The sequence below is a fragment of the Rhinolophus sinicus genome, linkage group LG01 (genome assembly GCF_036562045.2).
Source record: "Rhinolophus sinicus isolate RSC01 linkage group LG01, ASM3656204v1, whole genome shotgun sequence".
Classification (NCBI taxonomy): domain Eukaryota; kingdom Metazoa; phylum Chordata; class Mammalia; order Chiroptera; family Rhinolophidae; genus Rhinolophus; species Rhinolophus sinicus.
In genome coordinates, this window is record NC_133751.1 from 108,095,956 (window position 1) to 108,123,337 (window position 27,382).

General features: G+C 42.9%; 1 protein-coding gene across 2 annotated transcripts in view; it reads left to right on the plus strand.

Moving 5' to 3' along the window:
* The first annotated feature begins 24,485 nt into the window (after nucleotides 1-24,485).
* The window catches only part of NUP210 (nucleoporin 210), a 130,209-nt gene continuing 127,312 nt past the window's right edge, over nucleotides 24,486-27,382 (plus strand). The window contains exon 1 of one of the 2 annotated variants that reach the window (XM_074334110.1): nucleotides 24,486-25,031. In XM_074334110.1, the coding sequence (XP_074190211.1) occupies nucleotides 24,859-25,031 (173 nt within the window). In that variant the 5' untranslated portion in view covers nucleotides 24,486-24,858. Of the gene's footprint in view, nucleotides 25,032-25,313; nucleotides 25,488-27,382 lie in introns of those variants that run through there. The other variant, XM_019717558.2, reaches the window with a different exon arrangement.

Here is a 27,382-nt window from a genome sequence, read left to right on the forward strand (position 1 = left end):
GATTATGTCCTCTTGTTAGATGGATCACTTTATCGTTATGTATGTCCTTCTTTGTTTCTTATTAAAGTCTTCATTTTAAAGTCTATTTTGTCCGATGTAAGTATTGCTGTTCCTGATTTTTTCTCCTTGACATTTGCATGAAATATCTTTCTCCATCCCTTTACTTTCAGTCTGTGTGTGTCTTTCGATCTGAAGTGAGTTTCTTGTAGACAGAATATGCGTGGGTCTTGTTTTCTTATCCATTCAGCCACCCTATGTCTTGATTAGAGAATTTAATCCATCTACATTTAAAGTGATTATTGATAGGTACATAGTTGTTGCCATTTTATTATTCATATTTTTGATATTCGTTAGTTAGTTTTCTCCTTTTCTCTGCTTAAAGAAGTCCTTTTAACATTTCCTGTAATACTAACTTGGTGGTCATGAATTCCTTTAGCTTTTTTTTGTCTGGGAAGTTCTTTATCTGTCTTTCAATTTTAAATGACAGCCTTCCTGGGTAGATAGTCTTGGTTGCAGGCCCTTGCTTTTCATGACCTTGAATATTTCCTGCCAATCCCTTCTTACCTGCAAAGTTTATGTTGAAAAATCAACTGATAGTCTTATGGGAGCTCCCTTAAATTACTAGTTGCCTTTCTCTTGCTGCTTTTAGGATTCTCTTTGTATTTAACCTTTGCCATTTTAATTATAATGTGTCTTGGTGTGGGTCTGTTTGAGTTTATCTTGTTTGGGACTCTGCTCTTCCTGGGCTTGTATATCTATTTCCTTCACCAGGTTAGGAAAGTTTTTAGTCATTATTTCTTCAAATAGGTTCTCAATCCCTTGCTTTCTTTCTTCTCTTTCTGGTACCCCATAAAGTGAAGTTGTTATGCTTGATGTTGTCCCAGAGGCCCCTTAAATTATCTTCATTTTTTTTCTTATTCTTTTTTCTTTTTGTTGTTCCTATTGGGTATTTTCTGCTACCTTGTCTTCTAAATCTGCTTTATCTATTCTGCTATTGATTCTTTCTACTGTATTCTTCATTTTGGTTATTGTATTCTTTATTTCTGACTGGTTTTTTTCTTGTTGTTTCTATGTCTTTCTTTATGCTTGCCGTCTTTTTGTTGAAATTCTCACTAAGTTTCTTAAGCATTCTTATAACCAGTCTTTTAAACTCTGTCTCTGGTAGGTTGGTTGCCTCCATTTCATTTAGTTCTATTCCTGGAGGTTTCTCCTGTTCTTTATTTGGGACATGTTTCTTTGTTTCTTCATTCTGGCTGCCTCTCTGTGTTTGCTTCTATGCATTAGGTAGATCTATGTCTCTCAGTCTTTGCTGGGTGGCCTTATGTAGTGTGTGTCCTGTGTGTTCCAATGGCACAGTCTCCCTGATCTCCTGTGCATGTGTTCCAGGAGCGTCCCTTGTGTGTGCTGTGTGTGTTCTCCTGTTGTTGTTGAGCCTTGAATGCTTTTGGCCCATCAGTGGGTGGGATTGACTCCCAGACTGACTGACTGTGAGGACTGGCTATGCCCACAGTGTCTGAGCAGCTGTGTGGAGGCTGACCTCTCAGAGGAGGCTTTGCCTTTATGGACTCTTGTGCCTGTTGAGACTACCCTTTTGGTGTGCTGCTTGTGGGGCTAAGCAGATAGCACTTTGGTATGGTTTGAAGCTGGACTCTGGGTGTGTTTTTTCTGGTTCCTCCTGGGAGGGGCTCCCATGAAGGTCAATTTCGGCGTTGCCTCCGACTGGCCCAGGGCTACCTGGTAGGAGCCAGAAAGCTACAGGTGGTTGGTTGCTGGACCTGGAGGCATGTGGGGGTGGTCTCACTGTGAACCGAGGCCAGCTGCGTGGGGCCTGGGACAGCTTAGCAAAAGATCCAGGGCCCCTCTAGGTCTGTTGCCTCCTGCTGGCTGCCCATAAGGCTCAATCATTGAAAGAGTGTCTTTAGGTGTGTAGGCATGGGCAGTTAACCTGGTATTGAGAGAGTCCCTGAGCATGTAGCATTAGCTGGGTGGGGCAGGGTCCCATGGAGTCACAGGACATGGGTGGTGATTTTTACGAAGTTAGTGCAGATTTGGTTCTTGAACCAGTGCTGGGCCTGTGACCCCTTCGCAAAACGCCCTGAGAACACTGCAGTTCCACAAGAACTGCCCAAGAGAGGCTTCAGGGCAAGTTGTGGCTCACTGCCCATCACCAAGAGTTCTCTGTGTAGCCAGGGGTCGTCCATTGCTGTAAAAGGCTTCTGCAGCTAGTGTGGCAGGACGGCCACCCAGAAGCCAAGGGTGCCTCCAGTGATGCAACATTCGCTTTGACGTATTAAATTAAACAAATGAACTATTTTAAAGTTGGCTTTAATCACTATCATGACTTGGGTGGGAATCCTTCCTATATAAAGAATATATAGTTTCTGTCTGTCAGCTCTATTCCTGCCCTTCACTGCTCTCTGCTTTATCACGTGGGGCTAGAAGCTTCTGTAGGAGAAAACTTTTCCCTCAAGTTTTTTTCAGCCCGTCTAATAATCAAATAGACATGAGTGATTGACAAGAGAAGATAACCCAATTTAATACACGCAAATGCATGGGAACCGCATGTACATGAGAGGTTCAAAGACAGAAAGGGACAATGAGGTATGTGTGACCTTGTGTATCGATAAGTATTATCGATTGCTGTGCACAGACTTAATTTCAAGGCCCGATACACAAGACACACCACCACAAGCCAGGATGAAGGGGTTAAAGAGTTCTATTACAAAGTGAAAGTAAGTAAAACACGACTGAGATTAGGGGAATATATCATCATACCACTAACAAGCAAGGAGGCAAATCATCATACCACCAGGGCCCAGTCAATTAGAGTCGTAGAAACAGCAACGGCCTTTCATCAGCACGGGCAAAATCCCAGTCAAGTAAAGTCATCAACACGGGCGAATATCTTGCAGCAGTGGAGGCGGCCCAGGGAACAACAACTACTGCTGTGCCTGCCTCGGCTTTCTGGGGTTTTGAGGACATCACTGACAACAGCAGCAAGGAGCCAATAAGCATACATGTTAACAACACAAGGAACTGGACTCGGACCTGGCTAGGAGCTGGGGCCAGTCATTGGTACGAGATTAGATGTATCAGAGCTCGGCCCACCTGCGCCCAGGCGAAGGCCAGGCTCCACATCCTGTAAATATTTTCTTGGTCCTTGGGAGGGTAGCCAATCCTTCCAGTGCCAAGCACGTACCCCAGCCACTGTGAGAGTTTACATCCCCAAATGTCCCCAGGCAGACCTTCATATATGCTATTCCTTACACCTTGTGAGCCAAGGATCACCTTGGGGCTTCCTAGGGAAAGAAGGTCATTGCAGGAGGATAAGAACAGTTGTTCAGTAATTAGAAGTTTGCCCTGCCCTATAGATATGTCAAAAAAGGTCATCTCCGATAATCTCTTATGACAGGCAAGGCCCCTATTCAGTTTCTTTTAGGTAGTTAAGGGAGGGGCAGAAGTTTCTCTTGAATCTACAGCTTCTTGGTTGCCTTTAGCTCAAAACAGTCTGCATGCCCCTGAGGCACATCTTGGGGTGACTTGTTCTGAACCCCTACACTTCCAAATTACATTTCCCTTTCTCCCTTCCCTGCTGGATTGGTAGGCCCTGGTGGAAGGTTGTAAGACTAGAGAAAGAAGGAAACTCTCTCTTCTGTGGCACCATCTCTGGCAGATTGGTGGTGCTTGGCCCAGCAGCAGGAGCATAGGCTGCTGCACTCTTGGTCGGGGCAGGGCCTCCAGCAGCGCAGCAGTAAGTGTGAGCTCTTGGCAGAGGCGGCCTCCTGATGTCTGAGCACTACATCCTTTCCCTGTTGTTCATCCCTTTCAACTCATTGTAAACCAATTATTTTCATTAAATATCTTTCTGCTGGAAATAGAACAGCTTCTATTTTCCTCACCAGGCATGGATGGATTAAGTACTATTGATTGGCATGTCCCTAAAATTTACATAAACATCATCAAGCTGTATATAACATTCTGTACTTCCTCTTTTTTTTTCCCAACTTTTATTTATTTTAAGTGTGTTTCTCCAGGACCCATCAGCTCTAAGTCAAGTAGTTGTTTCAATCTAGTTGTGGAGGGCGCAGCTCTCAGTGGCCCATGCGGGGATCGAAACGGCAACCTTGTTGTTGAGAGCACAACTAACCAGCTGACCTAACTGGCTGCCCCTCCTTTTTTTTTTTTTTTTTTTTTAATAAAAAAAATTATAAATTATACATATACAGAAAAGTGTTCAGTTTAAGAAAAGTTTGCAAAGTGAACCCTCGTGGAACCAGGTTAAGAAACAGAACATTCATGACAGCAGAAATCCCCAATATATTCTTACAATGTGCTTTTTTAATGCAACACTATAATTTTGTGATCTAGCCATGTCAATTCGTTTCATCTTTTTAAACTGTTGTACAGTTTTTTATCCTATGGATGTACCATAATTTACTTATACATTCTCTTAATTAGTGAAATCAGAGATGTTTCCAATTTGCTCACATTCACAAAAAAATCTTGCAATAAATATCTTTCTTCACATCTCCTTGTATACGTGTGAGAATTTCTCTGTAACTGTTTTGTGAGACTGAGGGTCATAATCAATTAGTGAGTTGAGAAATCAGTGTAAGGGGTTTCAACCAAGCTTTTTTTTGGTACATCTTTACTGAGATATATTTCACATACCACAAAATCCATGGATTTAAAGTTCAATATTTTGTGATATTTCAAAGAATTGTGAAAGTATCACCACAATCTACTTTTAGAATATTTTCATAGCCTTCCAAACAAACCCTATGACTATTAGCAGTAACTCCCCATTTCTGCTCTCTACCCCCAAGCTCCAGACCCAGGCAGCCACTAATCTATTTTTCTGCTTCTATGGATTTGCTTATTCTGGACATTTCATGTAAATGGAGTCACACATTATGTGGCCTTTTGTGACTGGCTTCTTTCACTGACCGCAATGCTTTCAAGGTTTCTCCATGTTATATAGCATGTATCAGTACTTCCTTTATATTGTCAAATAGTATTCCATTGTATAGACAGACCACGTTTTGTTTATCCATTTGTCAGTTGATGGACAATTGGATTGTTTCCACTTTTTGGTTATTGTGAATAATGTTATAAATATCTGTGTACAAGTTTTGTGTGGAAGTATGTTTTCATTTCTCTTGGGTGTTTACCTAGGAGTGGAATTGCTGGGACATATGGTAACACTTATGTTCCACTTCTGAGGGACAGAAAAACTGTTTCCTAAAGTGGCTGCATCATTTTACATTCCCAGCAGCACTGTATTAGGGTTCTGCAGGGACCCACTTAGACTCCCAGAGCTGATATGAAGATTATTTTAAACTAAAGACATCTGAGATTCACAGATGTAGAAAGAGCTTTTATGGAGCTTTCTTTATCTGATTAAAGGCAGAAACTTCTGAAAGTGACATCTCCATAAATCTCCTCTAGGGCAATTTTAATGGCCAGAAAGAAGAAAAAGAACACTCATACCTGCTTCAACAAACATTATCACACTTTTTAAAGTCTCTCACTTGTCTCTAGAAACCCGTATGTTCTTCCCATAGAAGCTTTTTTCCCATGTTCCTCCTCCTATTAAGTTAGGTACATAAACCTCCATCTTAGCTGTTTGGAGAGTCACATTTTTCTGTGAACTCCATATACATATGTGAATAAAAATATTTTCTTGCTAATCTTCCCTTTGTCAGTTTAATTCACGGGCTCCACACACTGAACCTAAGAGGTTAGAGGAAAAGTTTTTCCTCCCTAGTAGTTCCAATTTCCCCATATTCTCGACAACTTACTATTGTCTATCTTTTTTATTATAGCCATCCTAATAGATGTGAAGTGGTATCTTATTGTGGTTTTCATTTGCATTTCTCTGATGTCTAATGATGTTGAACATCTTTCCATGTGTTTATTGGCCATTTGTATATCTTCTTCAGAAAAAATGCCTATTCAGGCTCTTTGTTATTTTTAAATTGGGTTATTTATCTATTTATCTTTGGGTCATAATCCAATAACTTAAAAAATGAAATATAGAAAAAATGCTTAGAACTGTGCCTGGCACATGTTAAACACTCAACAAATGAAAAGTGAAATAGAAGATATCAGGGTGATCACCTGTGGAAATGGTAGATACTGTTTTGGGGAACTTGCATTTCAGTTCTACAAATGTATGGGTGAATGGGCCACATGTGAATTGTATTTCTTACTATGGATTGCACTCAGAAAAATGTAAATCCCACTGTGCTGAGGTATGGATTTAGGAGCTGAATTGCTAGGTTATAGAGTATGCCCATTTGAAGTTTACTTAATACAGATCGAAGACCCCTCTCCACAATTCTGAAATCTGAAGAAAACTCTAAAACCACTTTTCCCATAAGTTTGCAATGAAGTCCTTTGGCAGTGAAAACTGACCTAAAATGAGCTAAGGCTACTTAAAGTCGATAATTAGCCCATTAGTGTAACTGTTCATGTTTCACTGCAGAAGAATTGATGTGTCAACAGTAGGGTGCGGTTCCTGAGCTCACTGGAAATGGTGATGTAAACATGGTCTTTGCATCTTTTACTTTTCAAACAAACAAACTGAAACACACCTGATCTCAAAAATTTTCAGTGAGAGTCTGCAGACACATAGACCAAAGAGTTCTCCAAACTGGCTGAACCAATGTACACTTCCACCAGCAGTAAGAGAACTCATTCCCCCTCTTTGCCCAGACTTGCTATAGTCAGACAATAAAAGTTTTACCAGTCTGTTCCATTAGAAAAGCCAACTTGTTGCTGTTTTAATGTGCACCTCCCTGGTTATTCAAAGATTTTCTTATATGTATTGGCTATTTGGATTTCTTCTGTGAAGTGTCCATATGTCTATCTCTTCAGTATTATTTCTTTAGCTCTCTACAAAACGACTCACCATATTCAAGTAATTCTAATTTCCAGCAGGTGGAGAATTTGGATTTGTCACAAACTATCTTCTTTCTCTGAGATAATAATGGTAGGAGAGAAACTAAGAAATTTCAAACAAGGGTGATTTCTGACTTTCTTGATACATTCAGGGGCCAAGGTGTAAAAATGGCAGGAAAAGATTTCCTTCTCCTTACCTAATTAAATTTCGAGCTCATTAAAGTTTCTATTGGATGGAAAACAGTGAAACCTAAATTATCATGTCAGGTTATGACTTAAAAGATTTTACAGTTTGCCACAGTCTAGTGTATACCTTGGTGATGTAAATGTTGAGACACTGTCTACAGTTTAGCTAAATAGACCCGGCTGACTACTTAACCGATTAACTTAAGTACGCCTGCTCCACGGGCAGAGAGGGAGACTGGACATCTCACAGAAAGTCATCCTCTCTCCGGCGGGAAGTCTCAGCTGGAGGGCAAGCCAGCGGGCTGCTGCAGGGCTGATGGGACAACCTGTGGCTTCCTCCTTCAGTGAACATCATGGAAAACTATGGAACCTGAAGTTCCTCTTGACTGCTGCACTGGTGAGGCTGTGCATGAAATGAAACTTTCCTAACATGTATTTTGTTGCCTGGGTACAATTTTTCAGTTATGTTTAATGTGTACTCTGTTGGTTACATGTAATCACTCATTCATAATGAAAGACCTACACTCAAAATGTAATAAGTAGAATATTCTGGTCCCATCTTAATCAGAACAAACAATCATTTACATTTGAAGCATCCTTTGCTGTTGCCAAATGCTTTTATATTAAATATGTCCTTTGATATTGTTGGTCCCCTTGGTCAGTCCAGAAAAGTCAGGCTCTGAGAGAAGAAGTCATTTTTATCTAATTCACTTAACGGGCAGGGCTGGGGAATAGGCAAGGGGATACATTATATAATAGATGGGTCTTACATGGGCTAGCTGGTAGGCCTGGAAGGTAATGGAAAGAGGCAGGTGACTGAAGCAGGCTAGGAGTCACAAAGGGGGTGGGGTGGGGACTGTGGCAAACTGGAGAGGTCACTAATCCTTCTTTTAGAAGGTGACTGCCACTGATCTGTAGCAAAGCACTGCCTTTTGGAAATTGGACCCAGGGTTGCCAGAGCTTCTGATTGCTCAAGAACAATTATAAATCCCTATTGTATATAAAATGCCCTGATTTTTTAAATGTTGGTAAATGATTCAAAATAAAGATGTCTGAATAGGTATTTTTGTCTGATGAAAGATGGGAGTAGTGGACTTCTCGTGAAGTGAATACTTGGATGCATACTGTTCTGAGCACTGTCCTATGTATTACCAATCAGATCCTCGTCCCAACTCTGTGAGTTTTTAACACACACTATCTGCTTATCTTCATGTTTTAGATGAACTGTAATTAAGTAACTTTCTCAGGACCACGCAGCCAACAGGTTGCAGAGCCAGGATCTGGCAAGCATTTGTGAGGGCAAACGAACAGTGCCCGAGGGGGCAAGGAGTGGGAACAGCCTACGGACAGTGAGGGCACAGTCGACAGGGGATTTTAAAACAGTAATAAAATCAACTGAAGGGTGTCTGTTTTTTTATTATCACCATGCACAGCAGTATTAAACAATGTCAGTGTGTATTTATTATTCATCACATAGTGATAAAATATGCAAATTCCTGAAAAAAGTTCTGTAGGTCTAAGTTCTAGGGATAGCTGTGGCTCCTTTTGAAGGTTTTTTAAAATCTTTTTTTTTCGTGGTAAAATGCACCTAACATAAGGTTTACCATCATGACCATTCTTAAGTGTGCAGTTCAGGGGTGTAAAGTATATCCACATTGTTTTGCAACCAATCTCCAGACTTTTTCATCTTGTAAAACTGAAACTCTACACCCATTAAACACTAACTGCCATTCATTTCCCCTCCCCCACCCCTGGCACACACCATTGTACTTTCTGTCTCTATGAATTTGACTACTCTAGGGCCATCATGTAAGTGGAATCATAAGGAATTTATCCTTTTGTTACTGGCTTATTTCACTGAACAGAGTGTCCTCAAGGTGTCAGAATTTCCTTCTGTAAGGCTGAATACTATACCATTGTATGTTTATACCCATTTTGCTTATCCACTCACCCACAATGGACACCTGGGTTGCTTCCACATTTTGGCTATTGTGAATAGTGCTGCTATAAATATGGGTGTGCAAGTATCTACTTAAAACCCTGCTTTCAATTGTTTTGGGTATCTGCCCAGAAGTAGAATTGCTGGGTCATAAGGTAGTTCTATTTTTTAACTTTTTGGGCACCACCATACTGTTTTCCACAATAGCTGTCCTATTTTACATTCCCACCAACAGTGCACACAGGTTCCAATTTCTCTACTTCTTCACCAACATTTTGTTTTCTGGTATTATTGTTTGTTTGCTTGTTTTTTGATAGCAGCCATCCTGATTGATGTGAGGTGATATGAGAGTATTGTTGTGGTTTTTCACTTGAATTTCTCTACTGATGAATGATGTTGAACATCTTTTCATGTGTTTTTAGGCCATCTGTATTTCTTCTTTGGAGAAATGTCTATTCAACTCCTTTGCCCATTTTTAATTGGATTTTTTGTTTTTAGTTGTAGGAGCTCTTTATATATGCCGGATAATAACCCCTTATCAGATAGATGATTTGCAAATATTTTCTCCCATCCTGTAGATTGCCTTTTCACACTGTTGATTGCGTCCTTTGATACATAGAAGTTTTTAAGTTTAATGTAGCCCAATTTATCTATCTTTACTTTTGTTACCCGTGCACTGTTGAATTTTAATAACATATATGCTTTAAAATGATATTTTGAAAAAGTATGCTTTAATCAACAATATATTATATACATGGATGTTAATTCAGAAAACTCCCAGTTATACAGTCTGCCACCTAAACACATGGATTTAGCTCATGTGCTTATTTCCAGAGTAAGCTTGTAACGTTTTAGAATCATTTGGTGGCTTCAGGGACAGTTGTCTCCAACCCCGTATGGTATTACACATTCCTATGTTTAAACAGTTGATTCAAAATAGACAATTATAGCACAGTGATTGTAGAGACCAAGACACCAAGAGCCATATATCTACAGCCAGGGCACTGACTGCACAAGGCTGCCTGGAACACAGCTTGTGCGCAGGCTGGTCTCAGAAAGTGCCCTTAGTGTACCTTGTACCAGGAAGTATCCATAGTGCTCTCGGGTACCACCGAAGTAGCAGCAGTCATTTCTAGAACCTATGAGGGGCTTTGTATCAGGTGATGAGCAGAAACTCCTGCAGGAATGGACGTTGTGGACCATGCTCCCAAATTTGAAATATAACCTTGAGGACAGATGTGCACCAAACAGGGCAGGAAGGCTGAAGAGTTTTTGGACCTGAGGCAGCATGTGGAGACAGGACATGAGCATGTCAAAGCGTCTAAAAAGGGACTGGGGAGTGACTCACCAGGATAGCTCCAGGGGCAGTTCCTGACAACGCTCCCCCTACAGGAACAGGGAACAACTATTGCTGAACAAGACACCACTGAGAGAATCCTAGGACACGGGGTGAGGCTGAAGCGGCCCCTGTACCACAGAGACCAAGGTGGATTGCATTGAAAGGATAAAGGCAACACAGTGCAAGAAGGCTGAACCTAAGAATTGAGGGGAGGATTCAGTGAGATCCCCTACGTAAGTCACCAAGCAGGACTGGTGGAGTGGACTCCAGTCTGTCTACTGACCACAAAAATTCTCCTTAGTTGATTTGAAGATTTCTTGTATTTGCATATCAGAATTGATAACTATGTTAGCATCCTGTCTATTTGGGTCATTTTGACATTACCAAGTACTCTGTGATTACTGAACACCTAGATAAACTGAGGATTATGAACACAGACTGCCTATTCCTGAAACGGCAGGTAATGACAGAGCCCTCATATTTCTGCCTTACTCTTAATTTACTGAGCCATAAAAATCATAAATTTTTGATAAAAAAAAGACAACGTGAGTTATTGCAATTCAGCCATTATGTGTGACCACTTATAGTTCTTATTTGGTTTAACTTTTAAAACAGTAAAAGAGTGCAAACTACAAGGGGTAATATTTTTTTATTTTTAAGTGAAAATCTTACCTTCTACATGAACTATTTTACTAAATTTTAATACTAGGTTAAAAATGGATATTTCTTCTTTCTTATTGTTGTTCTTATTTACTAAATGGTCCAGCACCCTCTGTAATGACGAGCGGGGAAAAGAAGGAGGAGGAACATACGATAAAATGGGGCTAATTAATTTATTTAGCAACATGCAATAGCGAAAGACAAGGGCAAATAATAGAATGTGCTAATGACAGAAAGTGAAGGTGGTTAACACTAAACTATATACATTGATACCAATGTCATGTCAAAGGAGTACACAGACGTATAGTTTTAAGAGATCCCAACATATGTTTACTATTGATCAAAAATCACTTGGCTAAATACACAAATAACATCAGTAAGGAGTATCCAAAAGCAGTAATAAGCTCTATAGGATAGTAACTATTATGTAGATGTCAAAAGCTCACCAAACTGGGGGAGAACAGTACTGGAAAAGTCATAAATCAAAACCTTGCCAGGTCTGTAGCTGAGAGAAACTCGGGTGTCTCCCACACCACTGCTGGGTATTTCCCAAGAATGTTGTTGTTGTTGTCTTTGTTGTTGTTAGAAGTTAGGATGTCTTCTGATGGTGTAAGCTGCAAGCTGCATACAAGTTTTCTAGATGCTAACAAGTTCTCAAGAAGGCTAACTGTGGGGAACAACACTGGAGAGGTCGGAACCAGCCAGACCTCACCAGGTTCGCGGCTGGAAGTCAGGACACCCCCTAGTGTCATAAGCTGCATGTTGCTGGGAGTCTTCAAAATGTTAGAATGATGAGAAATCACCAATGACAAATGACCAAATGATGAAATAATAATTAATTAACACTGCCAACTGAGGTCTGTCTTATATATTTTCTCAGATGTACCTTAGAGCCAAGTTTGTTGTTCCTGCCTCCCCCTCCGCCGGGAGGGTCTGGCAGTTACTGATATGAATGCTGCCCATCCAACCGAAGGGCCAATTCATCTGGATAAGCAGTATCTACTGTTCTTGCTTGGGACCATCAGCCAAGGTCTTCCAAAGCCTGGCAACGTGCCTGTCACGTCGTCCTGATATAACTTAGCTACTTCTTCACTTCATCTGCTGATGTGGGCGAAACAGACAGAACAAAGGGAATTTTCTCAACCCCTCATCAAGAATTTCTTTAACCCTAAGCTAACCGTCACCTCACAGCACAGACAGAACAGCAAACATCATCTCATATCTCCCCTATTTGGGAGAATGAGACCAAAGGGGGAATTTACTCAACCCCTGATCACAGCACAGAAATCACCTCACATACAGGAATAGACAAAAGCTAATAGACAAAAGCTCACATCAACCAATGAAGACAAAAAATTTTTAAACATCTTCCCTATACCTTCTAATGTTATTCATTACTATAACAGGCCAATATGTTTTTTAAGAAATACATTAATGTAATTAAAAAGTTATCTACAATATTACTCTACTTCAGCTTCAGGTGCACAGCACCGTGGTCAGGCATCTACACGGCCTATGAAGTGACCCCCTGATGGGGTCACTTTGGCACCTTACATGATCTTTACAACATTGTTGATTCGATTCCCCACACTGTATTTTATATCCCCGTGACTATATTGTGTCTACTAATTTATTCTTTCTAATCCCTCCACCTTCTCCCCCATATGCATTTATCTTCATTTTTCTCAGTATGCTACTTAGTAAGTTAAGAGCCGTATTAGTCTCTTAAATGTTTTCAACATTAATTCTATTAATCTTGATTTAATAATAGCTATTTAAAGTTATATATTTTATTTATTTCACTAGCACTTTGGCGATGTACCATGGGTTTTATTTTTTATCATTTTTTGAAAATTAGTTTCAGGTGTACAAAGCAACATAAGAGACATTTATACCCCTCGCAAAGTGATAATTCCCCTCCCCCAAGCCACTACCCTTCTGACAATTTATATAGCTGTTACAATACGATTGACTACCATCCTTATGCTGCACTCCACCTCCCATGACCATATATATAGTAAAGAACCTGAAAATAAAAACTATAAAATAATTAATTAATTAATTAATTAATCTATTACCTTTTCCTTTTTGGCTGTAATATTTATTTTCTATTAAAAATTTGCTTTTGTGGAACTTCCGGAAAAATGGCGGCGTGAGGTGAGCCTCTGTAAAACTCCCCTGGAATTTACAACGAATCAAACAACAAAAACTCCACAAAGGACTCCCTGCACAGCACACAGGCAACACGAAGAGGCCCACTACCGACTGAAATCACCTACAGGTGGGAGATTCCCGCGTGTGGAGGGAGGAGGAAAGGAGAAGTGGGAGACGGAGCTGCTGGGCGCAGGACGCAGACCCAGCTCAGTGCGCCGAGCTCGCTGCTTCCCGGAACCACCGCAGCTGCGGGAGAGGGAAGAACTCGGACTGCTAGGGCTCCGCCAGGGCTCCACAGGGCTGAGGGGACAGCATATAACACGGCTGAACCCAACGCTCACGGCAGAGACCTCGGAGAAAAGACTGAGGGAAAAAGGCTGAAAACGGTGGTTTAAGCCCGCACTGCCGAGCAGAGAACGGAGCCTTAGGCACTGAGACTAGCCGCCCCCTCCCCGCCCTCCCAGAGCTGGCCCTGCCCCCACCTGCCCGGTGCTAGAAGCGAAACAGTAGCAGTGTCAGATCAAAACAACAGAAAATCTGCTGTTTTGAGAACTGTGGGCCGCAGACAAATTCACAGCCCAACTAGTTCCGGCAAAGGGGAGGGAGCCGTGGAAACAGGACCGGCTGCGGTGGTGGTTGCCGCCATTGCTCTGGGCCACCTCTCACAACTTACCATGCCCCTGACCCCACCTATCTGGATGGATCCCTGCAGGAGTAAACAGAACTGCTGAAACATACGGGCTCGGAATCAGGAGCTGGAAGAGCTTTGGAACATCAAAAGCTCTCCGCATACCCACCGGGACACTGCGCCCTGTGACCTAGACGAACTATTAACAGAGGAGAAGCCCGTCTCCCAGCAAATCCCCCCATTGTGTGAGAAGCAGGAATAGTGCAGAGAAAACAGCACTACCGTGTGGGAGAAGAAAAATAAGTTGCAGTTGGAGAAATAATAAGACATTCTACCAACAAGTACTGGAAAACAAAAGAAAGACCTCTTCCTATCAACCTGTTGCAGAAGTCACTCCTGTAGATGTCTAGGAAGAGAAATAGTAAACCAGTAATCGCCATGAATAACCAAGGCAACAAGATAGCTCAGAAAGAAAGTGAAAAGTCTCCAGAGAAGGCACTTAAAGATACAGAAATATGTGACTTAAATGACAGAGAATTCAAGATTGCAGTTCTGAAAAACTCAACGAGATACAAGAAAACACAGATAGGCAGTTAAATGAACTCAGAAACTCAATCAAAGAACAGCATGAGCATTTTACGAAAGAGATTGAAATTTTAAAAAAGAACCAAATAGAATTTCTGGAGATTAAGAACTCAATAGAAGAAATTAAGAATGAAATAACCAGCTTAGGTAGTAGAGTTGACCAGATGGAGGAAAGAATCAGTGACATCGAAGATAGAAACCTGGAAATGACACAGATAGAAGAAGAAAGAGACTTGAGACTTAAAAGAAATGAAAGAACTTACAAGAACTTTCTGACTCCATCAGAAAGAGCAATATAAGAATAATGGGCATACCAGAAGGAGAAGAAAGAGAGAAGGAACAGAGAATATATTCAAACAAATTGTCGATGAGAACTTCCCAAATTTGTGGACAGAACTGGACCCTCGAATCCAAGAAGCAAATAGAACACCTAGTTACCTCAATCCCAACAGGCCTTCTCCAAGGCACATTGTATTGAAGCTGTCTAAAATCAACGACAAAGAAAGAATCCTCAAGGCAGCCAGGGAAAAGAAGACGGTAACTTACAAAGGAAAGCCCATTAGATTATCATCAGATTTTTCAGCAGAAACTCTACAAGCCAGGAGTGAGTGGAACCAAATATTCAAACTATTGAAAGAGAGAAATCATGAGCCAAGAATAATATATCCAGCAAAGATATCCTTTAGATATGAAGGAGGAATAAAGACCTTTCCAGACATACAGAAGCTGAGGGAATTTTCTAATACACGACATGCACTACAAGAAATACTAAAGGAGGCTATTCGACCACCATCAACAGGGACAATTTGTGGCAACCAAAACTCAAAAAGGGGGAGAGTAAAGGCCTGAACCGAATATGGGAATGGAGAAAGTAAGCGTGCTGAAGAAAATGGAATACTCTAAATATCAAACTTTCTTTTACATAAACTTAAGGGTAACCACTCAAAATAAATCCAGAATTGAAATATATACTGAAATAAAAGAAGAAACAGAGGGAAACATCATAGAATACCACCACACAGAAATAATAGACAACAACAAAAAGGCAAAGAAACAATGGAGACACAGCCTTACCAGAAAACTAAAGATAGAATGACAGGAAATCCTCACATATCAATAATCACCCTAAATGTAAATGGACTGAACTCACCAATAAAAAGGCACAGAGTAGCAGATTGGATCAAAAATCTAAACCCAACCATATGCTGTCTCCAAGAGACACATCTCAGCTACAAGAACAAGCATAGATTCAAAGTAAAAGGGTGGAAATTGACACTCCAAGCAAATGGTACCCAGAGAAAATCAGGTGTAGCCATAATGATATCAGATGAAATAGACTTCAAGGTGAAAAAGATAACAAGAGACAAATGGACATTTCATAATGGTGAAGGGGACTGTACAACAAGAAGACATAACAGTCATCAATATTTATGCCCCCAATCAGGGAGCACCGAAATACACCAAGCAACTACTAACAGAACTAAAGGGAGAAATTGACCAAAACACAATTATACTAGGGGACTTAAATACATCATTGACAGCTATGGATAGATCATCCAAACAGAAAATAAATAACGAAATAGTAGCCCTAAATGACACATTAGATGAAATGGACATAATTGACATTTATAGAGCACTTCATCCTAAAACATCAGACTATACATTCTTTTCTAGTGTACATGGAACATTCTCAAGGATAGACCATATATTGGGACATAAAATCAGTCTCAACAAATTTAAGAAGATTGAAATCATACCATGCATATTCTCTGATCACAAGGCTTTGAAATTGAATATCAACTGTAAAAAGAAAGCGGGGTAAAAACACAAATACATGGAGATTAAACAACATACTTTTAAAGAAAGACTGGGTCGAAGAAGAAATTAGAGGAGAGATAAAAAGATATATAGAAACAAATGACAATGAAAATACATCCTACCAAAATTTTGGGGATGCAGCGAAAGCAGTTTTAAGAGGGAAATTTATCTCATTACAGGCCTATCTCAAGAAACAAGAAAACTCCCAAATAAATAACCTCATGTTACACCTTAAAGAACTAGAAAAAGAAGAACAAGTAAAACCCAAGGTCAGCAGAAGAAAGGAAATAATAAAAATTAGAGCAGAACTAAATGAAATAGAGAACAAAAAGACAATAGAAAAATTAATGTGACAAAGAGCTGGTTCTTTGAAAAGATTAACAAAATTGACAAACCCTTGGCTAGACTTACTAAGATAAAAGAGAGAAGACACTGATTAACAAAATCAGAAACGTAAAAGGGGAAGTTATCACGGACACCACAGAAATACAAAGGATCATCCAAGAATACTATGAAGGACTATATGCCACCAAATTCAACAACCTAGAAGAAATGGACAAGTTCTTAGAAACATATAGCCTTCCAAGGCTGAACCATGAAGAACTGGAAAATCTAAACAGACCGATCACCAGTAACGAAATTGAATCAGTCATCCAAAACCTTCCCAAAAGCAAAAGTCCGGGACCAGATGGCTTCACTAGTGAATTCTACCAAACCTTCAAAGAGGATCTAATACCAATTCTGCACAAACTCTTCCAAAAAATTGAAGAAGAGACAGTACTCCCTAACTCATTTTATGAGGCCAACATTACCCTGATACCAAAACCTGGTAAGGACAGCACAAAAAAGAAAACTACAGACCAATATCTCTGATGAATACCGATGCAAAAATCCTAAATAAAATTCTAGCAAATCGAATACAACAATGCATTAAAAAGATTATTCATCACGACCAAGTGGGGTTCATCCTGGGGACACAAGGATGGTTCAACATACGAATCCATCAATGTGATACATCACATAAACAAAATAAAGGACAAAAATCATATGATTATATCAATTGATGCAGAAAAGCATTTGACAAGATACAACATCCATTTATGATTAAAACACTTAATAAAATGGGTATAGAAGGAAAATACCTTAACATAATAAAGGCCATATATGACAAGCCCTCTGCTAATCTCATAATTAATGGAGAAAACTGAAGCCCTTTGCTCTATGTTCAGGAACACGACAGGGATGTCCCCTATCACCTCTGCTTTTCAACATAGTGTTGGAAGTCCTTGCCAGAGCAATCAGGCAAGAGAAAGAAATAAAAGGCATCCAAATTGGGAATGAAGAAGTTAAATTATCACTCTTTGCAGATGACATGATGCTATATATAGAAAACCCTAAAGACTCCACCAAAAAGCTATTAGAAACAATCAACGAATACAGTAAAGTTGCTGGCTACAAAATCAACGCACAAAAGTCCATTGCCTTCCTATATACTAACAATGAAATCTCAGAAAAGGAAATACAAAAAACAATTCCTTTTGCAATTGCAGCAAAAAGAATAAAATACCTAGGAATAAACTTAACCAAGGATGTGAAAGACCTATATGCTGAAAACTATAAGACATTTTTGAAAGAAATTGAAGAAGACACAAAGAAATGGAAAGACATTCCATGCTCATGGATTGGAAGAATCAACATAGTTAAAATGGCCATATTACCCAAAGCAATATACAGATTCAATGCAATCCCCATCAAAATCCCAATGGCATATTTTAAAGAAATAGAACAAAAATCATCAGATTTGTTTGGAACCACAAAAGACCCCGAATAGCCAAAGCAATCTTAAGAAAAAGAACAATAATGGAGGTATCACACTTCCTGACTTTGGCTTGTACTACAGGGCTACAATAATCAAAACAGCATGGTATTGGCAGAAAAACAGACACATAGACCAATGGAATAGAATTGAGAACCCAGAAATAAAACCACATAAATATGGACAGATAATTTCTGACAAAGAAGCTAAAAACATACAATGGAGCAAAGACAGCCTCTTCAATAAATGGTGCTGGGAGAATTGGATAGCCACGTGCAAAAGAATGAAACTGGACTGCTATTTGTCACCATGTACCAAAGTTAATTCAAAATGGATCAAAGACTTAAGCATAAGACCTGACACAATAAACTGCATAGAAGAAAACATAGGTACTAAACTTATGGACCTTGGGTTCAAAGAGCATTTTATGAACTTGACTCCAAAGGCAATGGAAGTAAAAGCTAAAATAAACGAATGGGACTATATGAAACTTAAAAGCTTCTGCACAGCAAAAGAAACCATTGACAAAATAAAGAGGCCACCAACTGAATGGGAGAAGATTTTTGCAAACAGTGCCTCCGATAAGGGGCTAGTATCCAGAATATACAAGGAACTCATGCAACTCAACAACAAAAAAACAAACAACCCAATTGAAAAATGGGCAGAGGACTTGAAGAGACATTTCTCCAAAGAGGACATACAAATGGCAAATAGACATATGAAAATATGCTCAACATCACTAATCATCAGAGAAATGCAAATCAAAACCACAATGAGATATCACCTCACCCCAGTCAGAATGGCTATCATCAACAAGACAAATAGTAACAAATGTTGGAGAGGTTGTGGAGAAAAGGAACCCTCATACACTGTTGGTGGGAATGCAGACTGGTGCAGCCGTTATGGAAGGCAGTGTGGAGGTTCCTCAAAGAATTACGAATAGAATTGCCATATGACCCAGCAATCCCTCTCCTGGGTATCTACCCAAAAATCTGAAAACATTTAGAGATAAAGACACGTGTGCTCCAATGTTCATTGCAGCTTTGTTTACGGTGGCCAAGACATGGAAACAACCAAAATGTCCTTCGATAGATGAATGGATAAAGAAGTTGTGGTATATATACACAATGGAATACTATTCGGCAGTAAGAAAAGATGATATAGGAACATTTGTGACAACATGGATGGATCTTGAGAGAGTAATGCTGAGCGAAACAAGTCAGACAGAAAAAGCAGAGAACCATGTGATTTCACTGATATGTGGTATATAAACCAAAAACAACAAAAGAACAAGACAAACAAATGAGAAACAGAAACTCATAGACACAGACAATAGTTTAGTGGTTTCCAGAGAGTAAGGGGGGTGGGGTGTGGGGGTGTGGGAGATGAGGGTAAGGGGGATCGAATATATGGTGATGGAAGGAGAACTGACTCTGGGTGATGAACACATAATGGGATTTATAGATGATGTAATACAGAATTGTGCACCTGAAATCTATGTAATTTTACTAACAATTGTCACCCCAATAAATTTAATTTAAAAAAAAATTTGCTTTTGCTTGCTTGCTTATATATACAAAACTCAAAGAATAAAAAAGTTGTGTTTTGCCAACCACTATGTTGCATTTAATGTTTATTACTGAAAATAGTTTTGTCTTATAAAGGAAAGTTAGAAAATGATCCTCAGTACGGGATCAGACACACTAAGTTCGCTACTGGAGGTGTGGAGTATGGAGGTGTGTCCAGGGGCTGGGGGAGGCAGAAGGAAAAGGCAACGCTGAGCAATAAGCAGGGACAACTTGGAGGGCCTGGGAAGGAGTTTGGAGTCTCTGCCAAGGGCATCTGGGAGCTTTGGAGGGCCAGCCAGCTGAGGGGTGTGCTATGGTCTGTGCTGACCACTCTGGCAGCAGTGTGCAGCCGCCTGGCAGGCTGGGGCAGTTCTGGGAAAGCAGGAGAGGACCGGCCCTCCTCGTTTTGGTGCCTGGGGACACCTGAGGACTCCCTGTGTGTCGTCAGTGCTGCCGGTGTCAGGTTTCGCCAGCTGGGATAACACACATGTGCCTGAACTTCTGAGTGTGAAGTTGTAATCAGTTTATTCTGCAGGCATTGTCCATAGCAACGCCTATGGGGACAAAACTCAGTGTGTGAGGATGAGGGGTTCCGTGGCCCACGGGAAGCTACCTTCAGCTGGCACTGATCTTGGCAGAGGATGAATGTGGCAAGTGTGAGAAAACTGTTCCGATCCGCAAGTAAGCACACAAACAGAAATTCGATCCTGCAAGCAGACAGTTTGTCTGGGCATTGATAAAAAGCAGCAAGTTCTGTAATTAAACGGCACCATTATCTTACACATGATGAAGTTTTGGAAAACATTTTGTAAAGACCGAAGCCATTCCAATGCTCCCAATCTCTTTGTTATGTTTTGTTTTTCCAAACACTGTTTCCGGCTCAGAGATGGGGCTGAAGGTTCACAGTGGGTCCCTCTTTCCTAAGTTTCCAGGGACCATGACCAAAACCTAGTTGTAGACTCATGCAACAGAGACACCACGGCTGCCGCAGCAGTGCCCACTGCTGCATGGCAGAAGGGAGGCAGGACTCAGCGTGAGGGTGCTCTAAAATACAAATTTCTACTCCAAAGATAAAGGAGCAACACAGAAATTGCAAAGGGAGAGGGGGAACCTATAGATTAAAAGCTCATTTTAATCAATTGCAAAGTGTGAACCTTACTTGAGTTCTGATTCTTAAAACATAAACTGAAAAAACAAGTTATGACATTTATGAGACAGTTGGAAATTTCAACTTCAATTGGCTATTTTATGACTAATTAATTTTTTAGATGTGATAAAAAAAATTGTGGTTACAGTATGTATACAAAAGAGTCCTTATCTTTTATAGATACACACACTGAAATGCAGATGAAACGAAAGGATGTCTTGGATTTGTTCCAAAATGACATGGGCTGGGGTTGGTTGCGGAGGCACAGGACTGGCCATGGACTGTGGTCACGGGACTGGGTGGTCATGGCGCTTCATTATACTAATGTGTTTACTCTTGTGAATGTTTGAGATTCTCCACTGTAAAATTGACATACCTGGGGTGCCAAAAAATGTACAGATTTTAAGAGACATTATCTATGTATTATTTTTCAAACTTGAATTACGTACCAATGTGTAGTACAACGTTCGCGCAAAAGATGGCGTTAATCAAATGAATGCTAGCGTCATTCACTGATGGGAACCACTTTGAGCACCTCTTGTAATTGCAGGAGTCAAACGTGACTTGTATTCATCTTTTGTTAATGGTATATATTGAGTATTACAATCTTAATACAGTTTTTTCCTTTCTTAAAATGTGTATCCATTTTTCTTGGCACTGTGTAGGTGTGTGTGTCTGTGTGTTTGTGTGTGTGCGTGTGTGTATGTAATAAAAAGATGGTGGATAGGCTCTAACATAACAACATCCCACTAGGAAAAACTTACTTGCCTTTTAAATTCTCTCAACCCTCATACGTTCAAGGAGAAAGGCCCAGTTTTGGGGGGTGGGTCATGCCTTTATATTGCCTGGTGCTTGGTTATCTCCCAGTTGAACAGTGAGAGCCGGCCTTGGGCTCTGAGCCTTTAGCAGGAAACAGTGTCTGCTTGATAGGAAATGACAGCACAGGTGGTACTCAGATACTGTAAGATGTTTGAGGCTGGTAAGAAAATAAAAGAAGTTTGGGAGGTACTGATACAAGTCACAGGAAACGTTTGCCTGTCTCATTTTATTTATCAGGTAGACAACCATCTCACACAAACCTGGGGTCACTTCCAACACAGTGCCTCTGTACCTGGGGCAGATGGTCTGCTCAGGCCACTGCCCACTGCCTTCCTGAATCCCAGCTAAGGCATCTGACCCAGAGAAGGGGTTCCAAAGGCAAGGACTGGAAACAGACCACATAGAGAAGGCAGGGTGGCCCACATGAACCCCCAGACACCATCCCTCATCAGTTCATAGACAACTGAAATGGGGGAAAGGGGATATGTTTAAGGATAATATAAAAGGCAAAATCTCAAATGGGAAAATGTTTATCCACCATTTTATTTCCCACTGGTTGTTTTTGCTGGGGAAATTTCCTGACTGTTTTAAATTAATCAAGGTGTCTACCCAGATTATTTTGTTAGGCCTGTTTGTGTGTTTGCTTTTTTTTTGTGTAATTAAACTTTTTTTTGAGGTAATTGTAGATTCACACGCCGTTATCAGAAATAATACAGAGTGATCCCATACACTCTTTATCCAGCTCCCCAGGGGTAACATCTTGCAAAACCACTGGACAAAACTGCAATCAGGACACTGACATCAATACAGTTTAAGATACAGAACATTCCATCACCGCAAGGATTTCTCATGTTGTCCTTTTATAGCCACCTCACCCGCCACCTACACAGGCCTGGCCGGCCCCATCAATCACTCATCTGCTCTCCACTTCTGTAATTTTGCCACTTCAAGAATGTTACACGAATAGAATTATACAGTATGTAACCTTGGGGACTATTTTTTTCACTCAGCACACTTCCCTGGAGATTCGTCTGAGTTGTTGTGTGTGTCACTAGTTCCTTCCTTTGTGGCTGGGTGGTACTCTGCGGTACAGATGGACGAGTCTGTTTAACCATCGCCCCTGAAGGACCTCTGTGCTGTTTCCAGCTGTGGGTTTTATGACTAGAGCTGGTATGAACATTTTATGTACAGATTTTTGTGTGAACATGACTTTTCATTTCTCTGGGATAAGTATCCAAGAGTAGGTATGTTTGTTTTTAATAAATTAATTGCATTCATTTACAATCAGGATGTTTCACCTACAAATCCATGTTCCTAATTTCTCCTCAATAAACATAAGATCTGGAAACATGGGGCAACAAGGACTCATGATCCTCGTGGGCCAGAGCGCTTCAGTCCCCCAAAGCCCCATCTCGTCCTTTTATGTATTTATTTACCTCCTGGCAAGGCTCCTGGTTTGCCAATTGAAGTGGGCCGAATGGGAACATGATGGGTTATATCTTGATTTTTAAATGTATATGTTTATATATGCATAAACTTTCTCTGGAAATGTATTCAAGCAGAAAACACTGACCATGGGGAAGGTACTGGGTGATGGGAAAGCCCGGGAAATCACTTGCATTCTGAGCCCTTTTGACCTTTTTAATTTACATCATCGGACTGCAAATGAATCAAGAAAATGTGCCAACAAGAACAAGAAGATTTCCCCACAGATTTCCCTTTGGGGCTGCTTTGCCATACAACTCTTCTGTTCCCATTGGAATTCCCCTCCCAGAGCACGTGGTTCTACCCAGGGAAGGCCCCCCACCCCCTCCCAGCTTTGGGATCTCTAGAGGTTCCCCCAACCCACATTCCCTGGTCTGGGGCCCTCAGGTTTTGAGGGTGACCCACAAGACACCGCTTATCACCATCCAAAAGCCCAATGACCTCTGAGTGGCAGGCTCAGATGCATCTGGGCCTCTCTGAAGCCCAGTGAGGTATCTATGCCCAGGCCAGGGCCACCTCCTCTAAGAAGCCTTCCCCAGCCGGACTGAAATTTGTCTTCTTCTTCCTTGTCAGGCGGTGGCATCAATGTGTGCCTTCCGGGTTACAGTTCAGTGCACACTTCCTGGACCCTTCCCAGGAGCTGGGCCTGCACGTGCTAACCCCGGGCCCCTTCCTGACGTCCCACTAGGCTGTGCCCTCCCTGTGACAGATTAACATTTTAGAGACACTGGTGCTGGCTGAACCAACCCTCATGCAATTCACAAGGAAAACAACTACAAACCATAGAGCACACAAAGTGGATTGAATTTAAGACCTGAGATGTCTGCACGCAGACGAATTCGGTGATGCTAAACGTGTTCTCTCTGTCTCTCTCTCTCTCTGTCTCTGTCTCTCTCTCTCACTCTGGGGGAGGTGCGGTGAGCCTAAGAGCTGGCGTCCTGAGCCTGCCCTTTGGGTAACCCCCTCCCGCTTCTGGAAGACAGTGGGTGCAGTGTAGAGAACAAGGGCTTTGGGACCAGAGAGCCCCAGCACTGCCCTTGGCTGAGTGATCTTCGGGCCATTCAGCCTGTTTCTTCCTGGAGAAACAGGGATCATATGGCCTTACTCGCAAGGCCGTGAGCTGGCTGACGGGGGAGGAAGCACCTAAAGTGCACTCAGCGCTGCGACAGGTCTTCCTCCCCTTGCGGAACACACGGTCCCCCTTCTTGAAAGTGTAGACTTGTGTGAGGCGCACATCGGCACTCGCCTCCCGGATTTCCTAGGTGCTTGTCCCTTTGCGCGCTCAGTTCAAGGTATGCGGAGCCTGGCGGCCTACTTTAGGCTCTGCCCAGGTGCAGAGGCGCTGAACGGAGCCAAACGAAAGACTGCGGGCATCTGGAAGGCTCCACATTGGCGTGCAGTACCGTCGGAGACAGTGCCACCAGGGGGTACGAGCATGGAGGCCAGACAGCGGCTCAGGGTTTCCCGCGTGCTCCAGGGGTGCCCCGCAGCCGGGCACGCGCTCCATCCTTTCTCCCCCTACTGTGGTGGTTCGGGCACGCGCCGCACCCCCGTGGCCTGCGGAGCGCGCCCCAGCCCCTTCCTCCGCCCCGCGTGGCCACGGGGGGATCGCCGGGAGCTCGGCCCCCTCAGTTCCTGCGCGCGGGCCCCGCGGGGGCCCAGGAAGTGGCCCGAGGCCGCGGCCCTCGCCCCGCCCCTCTCCCTCCCGCGCTCATCACCTGCTGGCTCGCCGGGCGGGCGGGGACGGAGGGCGCGAGGGGGAGCGCGCGGGCAGCCCGGCGCCGGGTCGCGGGAGGTGAGGCGCCGCGAGGATGGCGGCGCGGGCTCAGGGGCTGCCGCTGCTGCTGCTCGCGCTCTCGGTGCTGCTGGCGCTGGGCCCCACCGCCGCGGCGGCCAAGCTCAACATCCCCAAAGTGCTGCTGCCCTACACGCGGGCCACGCGCGTGAACTTCACTCTGGAGGCCTCCGAGGGCTGCTACCGCTGGTGAGGCGCGGCCGCGGCCCGAGGCGGCGAGGGGGGGCTGGGGGCTGGGCGGCCGGCGGCGCGCGGCAGGTGCGCGGGCGCGGGGTTGGCGGGCGCGCGGCCTTCGGCCCGGCTGGCGCCGCGAGGACGGAGGGGCGGCCGGGCGCGCCCCCGCCGGCGCGTGCGTGGCTTGTGCGGCGGCCAGGTGGACCCCCCGCAGCGGCGGGTCGCGCGTGACCTCTCGGCGCACACGCTGGTCGCGGCCGCCACTGCGCATGTCGCCGCCAGGCTCACCGCGTCACTCCGGCCGGAGCGGAGCCCGCCTGGGCCTGGCCGGTCGTGACCTGCGTGTTTGTGTGTGGTGCGGGAGCAGGGGGTCCCCCGTGTCGGCATGATTTCGGGAGGGGGTTCTTCAGGACTTCTCCGTAGGGAGAGGCATGTGCTCTTCCTCTGCTGGCTCTGGACCCCAGGGAGCAGGTGGGCAAGGCGCTGCCGGGACAGTCGGGAGACTCGGTGACGGAGGAGTCATTCCTGGCGCCGGACTGGTGTGGGAATTGGGCTTTGTGGCGGAGTGTGGAAGGCGTGTGTGGGAGTGTAATCATATCCCTTCAGCATCTCTGGGAGGAGCAGAAAACCTGTGATGGAAGGTCTTTGGGAGGAAAAGCGAGGCATGCGTTTGACTGATGAGACACAAGGGAACAGTTGGTAATTCACTCCCAGATTGCGCACAGACTGGGGTTAGCTTTGAAACTCAGAAATAGTCTTTTTCTGACACCTCCCCTCCTGGTTTTCTGGAGGAACTCAGGAATTCTACACTCATTGTGGGGCTCGTGATCTGCGAATCCCCGGAAACTAATAAAACGAGTGGACTCTGTCCCACCTCCCCCAGTCAGGGAGCCCTGGCTGGGCCCTTGACTCCGCAGGGTGATGTGGTCCACCAGCCCCTCCATCCTGCAGATGGAGAAGAATGTGGCTTCTACTAGTGGGGTGGAGACAGTCCTTGGTGTGACTGAGGTCCCATTTATGTCGCAGATGGACCTTGCTGGAGATGAAGGAGGTAGACCCCCGCCCCTGGCACCCCCCCAGGATACGCCTTTGCTCCTCCCTTTCTTTTCCTCTGAAAGCTGGGTCAATGTTGAGGCTTAAGAAGATGGGATCACATTACCAAAAACGTGTGTGTGTTTTCTGTTTGATTATTAATTAGTCTGTGCATGTGTGCCAGTGTGGTATCCAGAGCAGAATTCTTCCTTACTTGTACCTTTTTACTTTCTGAAAGTGGGCCTCCTAAAATAAGGACATGCTACCTCAGCCAGTTGCATTTGGGATTAGTGTCTTCTGTGCCTGCGTGACCCTGTGTCTGGCTTGCTGTCAGAGGCTGATCTTCTGCTTTAAGTTTTCTATGTCCCTGGAGGAAGGCTGACAGTCCCTGCTTTGCAGGAGATACTTGTGCATTCTCTGGTTGAAGGTGTCTGTTCTTGGAATAAGTGGGCAAGAAAGAGGAAGCTGGTTATTAAAAACAACTGGCTTCCAATGAATGCCTTTGGATGTATTTGTATGCTGCTTTCCCTGAGATTCTATAGCTGTACTTTTCTTCCTCCTGAAGTAACAATTTTTTTTTCCTAACTGCATTTTCTTTTGAGAGGAGCTGATGGACTGGGGGGGGGGGGGAACTTTAATTTACTTGTATAGATTCTCAGGAGGAAGGAAAAAACAATCCTAATCTCTTATGCATCAGAGAAGTGCTAAGTGTGTTATAACTTGTTTTGCATCTGATCCATACTTTGTCTTGCAAGTGTGTGACTGCTTACTGTAGGTGTCTCCTCAGAGGTGTTTGGCGGTTGTGATTTCCCACTTAACTTCACAGGAAAATACTCCATCAATCAAACACTGAAAATGTTTTATTTTCAGTAGCACTGTTCCTAGTTTCATCATCTATCACTTTGGTTTTTGAAGACTAGATATTTTAAGAGTTGGCATGCAGACACGTTGTATGTCCCCAGTAATCTAAAGCTGGGAGGAAAATACCCTCTGCACCCAGGGAGTTCATTGTTAAGTCTCTGTGATGGAACTCAAAGAAAGCGAAAACTTTCCTGCACCGTGGGAGACTTGTTTTGCTCTTCCTTCGAATTTGTGGCCAAGTTCCAAGTTTACAGAGATCACCACACGCCTGAGCCAGTAGCTTTAAATTTACATTTCCTGTTTCTTGATATTACAGCATCAAGTAATTGGACAATTTTAAGGCCAATAGAGATGAGGAACCGTAGAGATCCTCTAGTCTGAAATGCCTACGTTTCAGTCCAAGCCTCAGAGAAGGAAGTACTGTATGCGATGTATGGGATAAGCTGTGATGGTCTTGGATGCCTTTTGTCCCA